Here is a 14,119-nt window from a genome sequence, read left to right as displayed (position 1 = left end):
ATACATACATGAAATCAGATTTTAGATCAATTTATACTTGACATTTTGTTTTAGGTGGAAAATAGTCAAAACACAATGGAGAACTAATTTTTTTCATTTGAATTATTATTTTTTCTATTCTCTAGTAAAATAAAATTTTATTATGAAAACATAATAATATATAAACAGAAGAATTTTTATAAATGTTGATGTTAGAGACTGTGTTATAGGTACAATGTATGTATTTCATTAAAGTTAACTGACCTTAGCTATATACTGCTCATTCTGCTGCTTACATTCATTTACTAAAAATTTAAAAAATAAATGATGTTGGTTTTTTTGTTTGACAGATACCAGAGTAAGACAGCTAAAGGTATCTTGGACACCATCTTAGAGATCCAACCTAAAGACAGTAGTTCTGGTGGTGGTGAGACACGTGAGGCTATCGTCAACAGACTTTGTGATGACATGTTAGAGAAACTTCCCAATGATTATATTCCACATGAAGTCAAGGCACGTCTTGTCAAGATGGGAATCTTACAGCCAATGAATATCTTCCTTCGTCAAGAAATAGACAGAATGCAGAAAGTTATCTCTCTTGTCCGTAACACACTTCACGATTTGAAACTAGCCATTGATGGAACCATTATCATGAGTGAGAATCTGAGAGATGCTTTAGATTCTATGTATGATGCTAGGATACCAAAAGCTTGGGCAAAGGTGAGAAAATTATATCATTTCTAAAAATAGGATACCCAAAGCCTGGGCAAAGGTGAGACAATTAATTTATTTGTAAAAATAGGATACCAAAAGCCTGGGCAAGATGAGAAAATTATATCATTTGTAAAAATAGGATACCAAAAGCCTGGGCAAAGGGGAGAAAATTAATTTACTTGTAAAAATAGGATACCAAAAGCCTGGGCAAAGGTGAGAAAATTAATTTACTTGTAAAAATAGGATACCAAAAGCCTGGGCAAAGGTGAAAAAATTAATTTACTTTGTAAAAATAGGATACCAAAAGCCTGGGCAAAGGTGAGAAAATTATATTAAAATAGAATACCAAAAGCCTGGGCAAAGATGAGAAAATTATATTAAAATAGGATACCAAAAGCCTGGGCAAAGGTGAGAAAATTATATGAAAATAGGATACCAAAAGCCTGGGCAAAGGTGAGAAAATTAATTTACTTGTAAAAATAGGATACCAAAAGCCTGGGCAAAGGTGAGACAATTATATCATTTGTAAAAATAGGATACCAAAAGCCTGGGCAAAGGTGAGAAAATTAATTTACTTGTAAAAATAGGATACCAAAAGCCTGGGCAAAGGTGAGAAAATTAATTTACTTGTAAAAATAGGATACCAAAAGCCTGGGCAAAGGTGAGAAAATTATATTAAAATAGGATACCAAAAGCCTGGGCAAAGATGAGAAAATTATATGAAAATAGGATACCAAAAGCCTGGGCAAAGGTGAGAAAATTAATTTACTTGTAAAAATAGGATACCAAAAGCCTGGGCAAAGGTGAGACAATTATATCATTTGTAAAAGTAGGATACCAAAAGCCTGGGCAAAGGTGAGACAATTATATCATTTGTAAAAGTAGGATACCAAAAGCCTGGGCAAAGGTGAGACAATTATATCATTTGTAAAAACTGGATACCTTAAACCTGCAATAAAAAAATAAAAAAGTATGAAAAAACTACCATGGAAATTGGGGTATCACTTTTTTTGAAAGGTTTTACATTTATTGAAATTGTGATTGAATATTGCAATATTTCCAACTATCCTACATTTTAAAAATGTTGAACATGTTTTATGAGACTGATTGTTTACTTTTATGTATTGAAATATTTGTAATACAATCTATTACTTTCTATTTTTAGATATCTTGGGATTCTAGTACTCTAGGATTTTGGTTTACAGAAATGATAGACCGTAACACACAGTTCCATTCCTGGTGTTTTGACGGTCGTCCCAACTGTTTCTGGATGACTGGTTTCTTCAATGCACAAGGTTTCCTCACAGCTATGAGACAGGTTAGTTCATCTTTTTCGTTTCTTTTAATCTTGTAAATAATCTACCAACTTCATTAGTAAAAGTTTAATAACAAATTTTGGAAATAAAATTGAGAATGGAAATGAGACAACAACCCAACCAAAGAGCAGACAACAACCGAAGGCCACCATTGCATTGTTACAATTTGGCTGTTACTTTATTGATGCAAAAAAGTGATGTAAACTCATTTATTATCCAGTAAGTAAGATCAGTCAGTGATTCCTATTTATTATTACTTTTTACAGGAAGTGACTCGTGCACATAAAGGATGGGCTTTGGATACTGTTATCATCCACAATGATGTCACACGCAACATGAAAGACGATATCAATACACCACCAAATGAAGGTGTATTTGTGTATGGATTGTATCTAGAGGGAGCAGGATGGGATCGAAGAGGATGTAAATTAATTGAACCCAAACCAAAGATTCTCTTTGAGTCGATGCCGGTCATTCATATTTATGCCATTAACAGTACCGGTGGAGGAGACAGTAGAATGTACCAATGTCCGATCTACAAGAAGCCAAGACGTACTGATCTGACTTACATTGCAACCGTAGTTTTAAAGACCACACAAAACCCTGATCACTGGGTTCTACGTGGGGTTGCTTTACTCTGTGACATTAAGTAGACTATGGAACTACAAAATAGACATTTTTTTATCATATATTTATATTTCTATACTCTCTGTAGATTGCTATCATAATGTATTTCATATTGGTTTTTAAATTGATTGATTGTTTGAAAGATTATTTTGAAATGATAAGATATTTCCAATTTAAAGAAGAGTATATTGATATGTGCTGCTTGTGTACAACTTCACTGAATGAAATTGTTTGTGATAATAATATCATATTATGTCGAAATTCAAAAATACATCAATATCTATTCTGATTTTTTAAATTACTTAAAAATGATCAGATTGAAAAGTATCCTTATTGTGTTATGATTAACTTTATAGTTGAATTTTAGGGTTGAAGGTGACAAAATGTCAAGTGGCTGATAGAGTTAGAACACTTTTCAAAGGGAAGTAATCACCAGGTGTGGAAATACATATTAAATCAAATATTTTTGCCTTGCTTATATTAGTATTGACTGTGATAGATGCTATTTTTAGATATCCGTCCTTTATATATTGAAAATTTCTATTTATATACATGTATCTTTCTTACGAGAGATTTGTCCTTAATCTGTCTGTTTGAAGTATTTGTTCAATATTCTGATTACATGATCGAAGAAGGTATTTTTACATTTATGTTTACTCAGAATTTATTTCTCTATTTTTTGAGAAATACTTTATATATTTTTTTTTCTACAAATGTGATAAATTATTACGATACTCTTCATATACCATTTAAATATATTGATGAAAGAAATTTTACTTTTTGATTTTTTTTAAAAATATTATTTGAAACACCATTGTCCAGTTGAAAGATTTATACACAAAAAAAATATATAAAGATTTTCTTTTTGAATATGTAGTTCTCCTTGAAATGATAGGGTTGTGATATGAAAACTTTATTCATTATTTCTTCATTTATAAATACCCAGGTGATTTTTGCTTGTGGTAAACATTTTTTTCCTCTTACATTATGCTGTTATTCTATTTATCTTTAGTTGTTCATAGTAACAAGTTGTTAGAGAATAAAATATTAAATTTATTGTATAGTTACTTTATTTGTAGTCCACACAGATGATTACAACCAACCTGTCCAAACCATTCATTTGATCACATAAGGCAAAAACAAAAAAGTGATTGATTGATGGTGTTTAATGGCACTTTCAGCACTATTTGATTTATAATAGCAGTCACTCTGTATTGATGGAGGAAGCCCAGAGATAACCACCCTCCATCAGCACTATTTACTTTATAATAGCAGTCACTCTGTATTGATGGAGGAAGCCCAGAGATAACCACCCTCCATCAGTAAGAAAACTGACAGCAATATATTTATGTAAATTAAGATTGGAGTTGAACACGAGTGCTGGGTTTGAACTCACAACCTCTGTGTTAAAAGGCTTGCGCTATAGTAGATGAACTACTTACACAGACGACTTGGCCAGGAAGACCCAACTAAAACAAAATACAAATAATTGGACACAAACATAAAACAAACATGTAAAATATCTTGTCCTAGCAATGAACCTCTTCAGTCTTTACATCTTTTACAGGCTTATGTCAGTCAGGGTTTTCATGTTATTTAGGCTATATTAAAGGATGAGGTACATTTTGGGGCTTAATTGTCCCTGTTAATTCTCAAAAAGACTTTACATTATTAATCACACTTATAAGCATCAAAGAAAAGGCTTTACAGAAAATGGAAATATTAGCCAAGTCTTGATGACACAGACTGATGTTTTTTTTTTTAAATAACACCATAAGTAAGATTCTATGTCCCACAGGTTGAAATGTTTCTTTGGAGACTTTTTCATCAATTATAGCCCAGTTACCTTTACATAGTCATAAATACAAACAATCTATGTGAATCTATCAAGATCACTGATCACATGGTACAACTTAAAGTAAGGCTAAAATATGGTTTTATTATTCCTATTGAGCCCCATGATCTTGAAATGTCCATGAACCTGAAATCTACACTTATTGCATTTTTTTTTTAAAGTATCTTTTGGAGAACATTTGACGACAAGTATATCAAATACAGTTTTTCAAAATGATAGTAACTGATCTTTGGATTTTGTCCCTTATTGGAATCTGAAACCAAAATAGGCTTGACTTTGGTCCTGGGTATATTTATCAGATCTTACCGTGTGAGACAAAATCTCTTGGCAATCAGTGGAGTAGAATATTAGGTAGCATATTCATATGAAACACATACTGTGGATTCAGTATTATTTGTTGGATACCAATTTTTGTGGGTACAGGTGAACCACGTATTCACATGGTCAACGAATAACAAATTTTCTATAGGTTTGGTAGGAAGATATTTTCTATAGGTTTGGTATGAAGAGATTTTCTATAGGTTTGGTATGAAGAGATTTTCTATAGGTTTGGTATGAAGAGATTTTCTATATGTTTGGTAGGAAGAGATTTTCTATAGGTTTGGTAGGAAGAGATTCTCTATACGTTTGGTAGAAAGAGATTCTCTATAGGTTTGGTATGAAGAGATTTTCTATAGGTTTGGTATGAAGAGATTTTCTATATGTTTGGTATGAAGAGATTTTCTATAGGTTTGGTATGAAGAGATTTTCTATAGGTTTGGTAGGAAGAGATTTTCTATAGGTTTGGTAGGAAGAGATTTTCTATATGTTTGGTATGAAGAGATTTTCTATAGGTTTGGTGTGAAGAGATTTTCTTTAGGTTTGGTAGGAAGAGATTTTCTATAGGTTTGGTGTGAAGAGATTTTCTTTAGGTTTGGTGTAAAGAGATTTACTTTAGGTTTGGTATGAAGAGATTTTCTATAGGTTTGGTATGAAGAGATTTTCTATGGGTTTGGTAGGAAGAGATTTTCTATAGGTTTGGTAGGAAGAGATTTTTTATAGGTTTGGTAGGAAGAGATTTTCTATAGGTTTGGTATGAAGAGATTTTCTATAGGTTTGGTATGAAGAGATTTTCTATAGGTTTGGTATGAAGAGATTTTCTATAGGTTTGGTGTAAAGAGATTTTCTATAGGTTTGGTGTAAAAAGATATTTTCTATAGGTTTGGTATGAAGAGATTTTCTATAGGTTTGGTATGAAGAGATTTTCTATATGTTTGGTATGAAGAGATTTTCTATAGGTTTGGTGTGAAGAGATTTTCTATAGGTTTGGTATGAAGAGATTTTCTATATGTTTGGTATGAAGAGATTTTCTATAGGTTTGGTGTAAAAAGATTTTCTATAGGTTTGGTAGGAAGAGATTTTCTATAGGTTTTGTGTAAAGAGATTTTCTATAGGTTTGGTAGGAAGAGATTTTCTATAGGTTTGATATGAAGAGATTTTCTATAGGTTTGGTAGGAAGAGATTTTCTATAGGTTTGGTATGAAGAGATTTTCTATAGGTTTGGTATGAAGAGATTTTCTATAGGTTTGGTAGGAAGAGATTTTCTATAGGTTTGGTGTAAAGAGATTTTCTTTAGGTTTGGTATGAAGAGATTTTCTATAGGTTTGGTATGAAGAGATTTTCTATAGGTTTGGTGTAAAGAGATTTTCTTTAGGTTTGGTATGAAGAGATTTTCTATAGGTTTGGTATGAAGAGATTTTCTATAGGTTTGGTGTAAAGAGATTTTCTATAGGTTTGGTAGGAAGAGATTTTCTATAGGTTTGGTAGGAAGAGATTTTCTATAGGTTTGGTGTAAAGAGATTTTCTATAGGTTTGGTATGAAGAGATTTTATATAGGTTTGGTATGAAGAGATTTTCTATAGGTTTGGTATGAAGAGATTTTCTATAGGTTTGGTAGAAAGAGATTTTCTATAGGTTTGGTATGAAGAGATTTTCTATAGGTTTGGTATGAAGAGATTTTCTATAGGTTTGGTGTAAAGAGATTTTCTATAGGTTTGGTATGAAGAGATTTTCTATAGGTTTGGTATGAAGAGATTTTCTATAGGTTTGGTGTAAAGAGATTTTCTATAGGTTTGGTAGGAAGAGATTTTCTATAGGTTTGGTAGAAAGAGATTCTCTATAGGTTTGGTATGAAGAGATTTTCTATAGGTTTGGTATGAAGAGATTTTCTATAGGTTTGGTGTAAAGACATTTTCTATAAGTTTGGTATGAAGAGATTTTCAAAACCACAAAATAAAATGTCCACAAAATCGCAAGTTTTCCTCAATCCACTAAAACTGATACCCAAGAAAAAAAATAATGAACTTGAAGTACAAACCATAGAATAAGATTTAAATCAATACAGACAAAACACTTGCAATAGAGTAAACACAGCAGCATTATCATTTAAAACACATACAAGCCATAAAAAGTAGAAGATATCAATATAGACAAAACACTTGTAATAGAGAAAACAAAGCAGCATATGCATTTAAAACACATACAAGCCATAAAAAGTAGAAGATATCAATATAGACAAAACACTTGCAATAGAGAAAACAAAGCAGCATTATCATTTAAAACAAATACAAGCCATAAAAAGTAGAAGATATCAATATAGACAAAACACTTGCAATAGAGAAAACAAAGCAGCATTATCATTTAAAACACATACAAGCCATAAAAATCAGAAGATATCAATATAGACAAAACACTTGTAATAGAGAAAACAAAGCAGCATATGCATTTAAAACACATACAAGCCATAAAAAGTAGAAGATATCAATATAGACAAAACACTTGCAATATAGAAAGCAAATCAGTATAATCATTTAAAACACATACAAGCCATAAAAATCAGAAGATATCAATATAGACAAAACACTTGCAATATAGAAAGCAAATCAGTATAATCATATAAAACACATACAAGCCATAAAAATCAGAAGATATCAATATAGACAAAACACTTGCAATATAGAAAGCAAATCAGTATAATCATTTAAAACACATACAAGCCATAAAAATCAGAAGATATCAATATAGACAAAACACTTGCAATATAGAAAGCAAATCAGTATAATCATATAAAACACATGCAAGCCATAAAAATCAGAAGATATCAATATAGACAAAACACTTGCAATATAGAAAGCAAATCAGTATAATCATTTAAAACACATACAAGCCATGAAAATCAGAAGATATCAATATAGACAAAACACTTGCAATATAGAAAGCAAATCAGTATAATCATTTAAAACACATACAAGCCATAAAAATCAGAAGATATCAATATAGACAAAACACTTGCAATATAGAAAGCAAATCAGTATAATCATATAAAACACATACAAGCCATAAAAATCAGAAGATATCAATATAGACAAAACACTTGCAATAGAGAAAACAAAGCAGTATAATCATATAAAACACATGCAAGCCATAAAAATCAGAAGATATCAATATAGACAAAACACTTGCAATATAGAAAGCAAATCAGTATAATCATTTAAAACACATACAAGCCATGAAAATCAGAAGATATCAATATAGACAAAACACTTGCAATATAGAAAGCAAATCAGTATAATCATATAAAACACATGCAAGCCATAAAAATCAGAAGATATCAATATAGACAAAACACTTGCAATATAGAAAGCAAATCAGTATAATCATTTAAAACACATACAAGCCATGAAAATCAGAAGATATCAATGTAGACAAAACACTTGCAATATAGAAAGCAAATCAGTATAATCATTTAAAACACATACAAGCCATAAAAATCAAAAGATATCAATATAGACAAAACACTTGCAATATAGAAAGCAAATCAGTATAATCATTTAAAACACATACAAGCCATAAAAATCAGAAGATATCAATATAGACAAAACACTTGCAATATAGAAAGCAAATCAGTATAATCATATAAAACACATACAAGCCATAAAAATCAGAAGATATCAATATAGACAAAACACTTGCAATATAGAAAGCAAATCAGTATAATCATTTAAAACACATACAAGCCATAAAAATCAGAAGATATCAATATAGACAAAACACTTGCAATATAGAAAGCAAATCAGTATAATCATTTAAAACACATACAAGCCATAAAAATCAGAAGATATCAATATAGACAAAACACTTGCAATATAGAAAGCAAATCAGTATAATCATATAAAACACATGCAAGCCATAAAAATCAGAAGATATCAATATAGAAAAAACACTTGCAATATAGAAAGCAAATCAGTATAATCATTTAAAACACATACAAGCCATGAAAATCAGAAGATATCAATATAGACAAAACACTTGCAATATAGAAAGCAAATCAGTATAATCATTTAAAACACATACAAGCCATAAAAATCAGAAGATATCAATATAGACAAAACACTTGCAATATAGAAAGCAAATCAGTATAATCATATAAAACACATACAAGCCATAAAAATCAGAAGATATCAATATAGACAAAACACTTGCAATATAGAAAGCAAATCAGTATAATCATTTAAAACACATACAAGCCATAAAAATCAGAAGATATCAATATAGACAAAACACTTGCAATATAGAAAGCAAATCAGTATAATCATATAAAACACATGCAAGCCATAAAAATCAGAAGATATCAATATAGACAAAACACTTGCAATATAGAAAGCAAATCAGTATAATCATATAAAACACATGCAAGCCATAAAAATCAGAAGATATCAATATAGACAAAACACTTGCAATATAGAAAGCAAATCAGTATAATCATATAAAACACATACAAGCCATGAAAATCAGAAGATATCAATATAGACAAAACACTTGCAATATAGAAAGCAAATCAGTATAATCATTTAAAACACATACAAGCCATGAAAATCAGAAGATATCAATATAGACAAAACACTTGCAATATAGAAAGCAAATCAGTATAATCATTTAAAACACATACAAGCCATAAAAATCAGAAGATATCAATATAGACAAAACACTTGCAATATAGAAAGCAAATCAGTATAATCATATAAAACACATACAAGCCATGAAAATCAGAAGATATCAATATAGACAAAACACTTGCAATATAGAAAGCAAATCAGTATAATCATATAAAACACATACAAGCCATGAAAATCAGAAGATATCAATATAGACAAAACACTTGCAATATAGAAAGCAAATCAGTATAATCATTTAAAACACATACAAGCCATGAAAATCAGAAGATATCAATATAGACAAAACACTTGCAATATAGAAAGCAAATCAGCATAATCATTTAAAACACATACAAGCCATAAAAATCAGAAGATATCAATATAGACAAAACACTTGCAATATAGAAAGCAAATCAGTATAATCATTTAAAACACATACAAGCCATGAAAATCAGAAGATATCAATATAGACAAAACACTTGCAATATAGAAAGCAAATCAGTATAATCATTTAAAACACATACAAGCCATAAAAATCAGAAGATATCAATATAGACAAAACACTTGCAATATAGAAAGCAAATCAGTTTAATCATTTAAAACACATACAAGCCATAAAAATCAGAAGATATCAATATAGACAAAACACTTGCAATATAGAAAGCAAATCAGTATAATCATATAAAACACATGCAAGCCATAAAAATCAGAAGATATCAATATAGACAAAACACTTGCAATATAGAAAGCAAATCAGTATAATCATATAAAACACATACAAGCCATGAAAATCAGAAGATATCAATATAGACAAAACACTTGCAATATAGAAAGCAAATCAGTATAATCATTTAAAACACATACAAGCCATGAAAATCAGAAGATATCAATATAGACAAAACACTTGCAATATAGAAAGCAAATCAGTATAATCATTTAAAACACATACAAGCCATAAAAATCAGAAGATATCAATATAGACAAAACACTTGCAATATAGAAAGCAAATCAGTATAATCATATAAAACACATACAAGCCATGAAAATCAGAAGATATCAATATAGACAAAACACTTGCAATATAGAAAGCAAATCAGTATAATCATATAAAACACATACAAGCCATGAAAATCAGAAGATATCAATATAGACAAAACACTTGCAATATAGAAAGCAAATCAGTATAATCATTTAAAACACATACAAGCCATGAAAATCAGAAGATATCAATATAGACAAAACACTTGCAATATAGAAAGCAAATCAGCATAATCATATAAAACACATACAAGCAATACAAAGCAGACGTTGTCAATACAAACAAAACACATGCAATACAGAACACAGAGCAACATTATCAAATAAAACACATACAAGCAAAACTGTAAAAGAAGATATCAATACCAACAAAGCACATGCAACATAGAAAGCAAATCATAGGTATTATAACTATTATTTAAATACATGAAATATCATTTCAAAAGTTTCCTGGAATCTATTATATTTCAATTAATGGTGATTGGCCCATTCAAAGAGCTATTTGATGCCGGTAACACTTATCCAAACGATGGTGTTCTTCATCTTAAGCTTTGGAATTTCGTCATTTGTATGATAGTGAAATAGTTTTCATCGATTGGCTGGACCATGGTCTAAATTGTGAGGCAATAGTTAAAGATGTTGTATCAGATACACTTATTTTATCAGCGAAATTGATGTAGATTTGCATCTAGCACAGAGTCTGTATTAGCGGCATATGGCTGCTGCAAATGTGCTAGAGATCTGCATTCATGCTGCAAACCATTTTTCGTGCAAATGTGCATGTATAGTAAGGTAAGGTTAATAATAGTTTATCAAAACGTTTTTCAAACCTTCATGCAGGTAGAATTTGTGAGGGGAGGAATTTCACTTCTATAAAGAATTCGTACTTACAAAATTAATAATGTCTTTGAAAACTAAACTTTTAATTTCCAAACTTAACACATATATAACATGACTCAAACACCATCAACATTTTTAATTTTTAAACATTTACCTTCCATGAAGTTACAAATAGCCGTGCTCAGTCTTGTTTTTGTAAGTCTTGCAATGGAATTTTGGCAAACACATAGAATTGTAAACTGATATTTCTATAATCTAATCTAGCTGCGAACATCCCTGATATTCTAGTCTTACTGCAAACATATTTTTTCTGCAAATTTGCCGCAAGCTTGCAGCAAAAATCTGGCTGCAAAAATCTGCAAAGATTATTCAAAGGGTTCCTGTAAGCTTTTTTGTTTATAGCAAACCTGTAACAATGCAGCAAACGTTTCAGTTCTGTAAGGGAGCTATAAAATACACTTCAAAAACTAATTTTTGGTGAAAGTTTTTTTTACTTAAGTTACTCCTGCCTGGGAACAGTATATCTAATAATAGTTAATATATATGTTCCTGGTTATTCTAGCTGGTTCATTCTCATTTATCCAACTTTTTAAAATTTTAGGTTGTAAAGGTAAAAAAAAAAGTTGGATAGATGAGATCAAAGGTAATCAAGAACAAAGGGTTTTTCAATTATAGTTTGGGTTGAATGACAGGTGAAAAATAAGACTGAAAATTATACCCGGATTAAATTTTCTGTAGTATTATTTAGCATAGCATGTTAAAATGTGCAACTGACATTAAGTTAATGTAATTTTAATCATTTGAAAGTATATTTAAGTTTTTTAACCGTTAATTAAAATGTGAACTGGATAGAAAAATATCAGTTGCACTTTTATTCATGAAGAGATTTGTCAATGAGATGGAGCTTTTTTTGTGTTATAGATCCTCTTCATTCGTATTTTTTTCTGTTTTTCTGACCAAATGATCCAAATGGGACAAAATATAAGTTGAATACGTTTTACTACACAAAGACTGAACAGAACAAAATTCAAACAAAATATATCAATACTATTAAACATTCTATAGGTACCACGTATAGTCGCATTCACATCCTCTCTTATGATTATTCCGTTTGTGTTAATTTTGGAGAAAAACGAAAATAAAGGCGTCCGGATATAAAATTACAAGTTTATTTATAAATAACAAACAGTTCCGTACCATTTCGCTAGCTTCCCTTGGCCAGAGGTCAATAACATTTCTGCAGCAGTACCTAAAGGAGGGACGAAAGATACCAAAGGGACAGTCAAACTCATAAATCTAAAACAAACTGACAACGCCATGGCTAAAAATGAAAAAGACAAACAGAAAAACAATAGTACACATGACACAACATAGAAAACTAAAGAATAAACAACACGAACCCCACCAAAAACTAGGGGTGATCTCAGGTGCTCCGGAAGGGTAAGCAGATCCTGCTCCACATGTGGCACCCGCCGTGTTGCTTATGTGATTACATATCCGGTAAATAGTCTAATTCGGTAGGTCACATTCATGAAAGGGAAGGGGATTGTAGTTACGACGTAAGGAACACCGATATCATTTGTGAAACGGTTATTCCATAACGGTCAACCAACTCGTGATGGCGTCCGTAAAATTTACGAAGGGATGATTTCAACTTCACCATTTGGAACTCTTGGTTTAATAGCTTCCTTGTGAGCAGTAACCCTCTATCAAGAAAATCATGATAGGAAATGCAAGCACGGGAATATCGTATCAATTGGGAGATATATACCCCGTATGCAGGTGCTGCTGGAATGTTGCTACTTAGAAATGGAAAGTTCACAATTGGAAAGCTGAAATCATCTCTTTTGTCGTAAAGTTTTGTTTTGAAAAACACGTCCTCCGAACGTTACAAATATGTTGTCATGTTGTTGTTATAAGACTCTCTACATTGTAAGTTTATTTCTAGTAATGAATGTTCATAATATACAGATAAACGCTTACATTATTGAAATTAATAGAAAAAAAAATGTGCTTTTTGGGGAAAAAAAGCAGGAGCAGGGCTAGAAAAACAATGGTCCTGTCCCAAAGTACCTATAACTTTTGATACCTTTTCTGAAATTCCCCAGTCATAAAATCTTTTACAAAAATTCATCAGGGGACCGTCACTAAGTATATTAAATAGAGAGGATCTATATGATATATCAATGACCACCGTGGATTGATTAGTGAACAAAGAATTGATAGTAAAAAGCAAATACACTTTATTTTCGCAGATTAAACGATTTCGCGGGTGTGTTTTAGTAGATATATGTAAATATATAAACAAAATCAAAAGCATCTGATTTGTGGGTTTCTTCTGTATAATTGATGAAACATTTATTTATTATTTAATATAAACTAATTTTTATTTAAAAATAAAATGTAACAAGTTTACTATCGCCTATTTTTTATATAATATTTTTTAGATAATATAAAAACATACAGGAACAAATTTACTGTCAAATTTTATAAAGACACCATATTATTACAAAACAAACAACCTAATAATTAATAAAAATAAAAAGTTGGCTAAATGAGAATGCCTTATTTTAAAAAGTTGGATAAATGAGAAGACACCTTCTAGCTATACCTTTTTATACTGACTTTTTGTAGGATATCTGGACTAAATTAGAGTTTTCGATTTTATGGTTGTCACGTTGCTGTCTTACATAGTTTATCTTTTCATTTATTTTACAATAGGTCTTACTTTGCATGGTTTCGTTATTGGTTTTAATTTCACAATATTTTAGTCAAAT

The 14,119-nt window shown here is 30.4% G+C and overlaps 1 protein-coding gene across 9 annotated transcripts in view; it reads left to right on the top strand.

Moving 5' to 3' along the window:
* Window positions 1–3,692, top strand: part of LOC143080752 (dynein axonemal heavy chain 5-like) — a 158,550-nt gene extending 154,858 nt beyond the window's left edge. For all 9 annotated transcript variants that reach the window (XM_076256762.1, XM_076256760.1, XM_076256761.1 and 6 more), the window contains 3 exons: window positions 330–699; window positions 1,859–2,011; window positions 2,276–3,692. In XM_076256762.1, the coding sequence (XP_076112877.1) occupies window positions 330–699; window positions 1,859–2,011; window positions 2,276–2,662 (910 nt within the window). In that variant the 3' untranslated portion in view covers window positions 2,663–3,692. The remainder of the gene's footprint in view (window positions 1–329; window positions 700–1,858; window positions 2,012–2,275) is intronic.
* Window positions 3,693–14,119: the final 10,427 nt, after the last annotated feature.

This window comes from Mytilus galloprovincialis, chromosome 6 (genome assembly GCF_965363235.1).
Source record: "Mytilus galloprovincialis chromosome 6, xbMytGall1.hap1.1, whole genome shotgun sequence".
NCBI lineage: Eukaryota > Metazoa > Mollusca > Bivalvia > Mytilida > Mytilidae > Mytilus > Mytilus galloprovincialis.
Note: the sequence above shows the minus strand (reverse complement) of the source record. Positions and strands in the feature narration are given on the sequence as shown.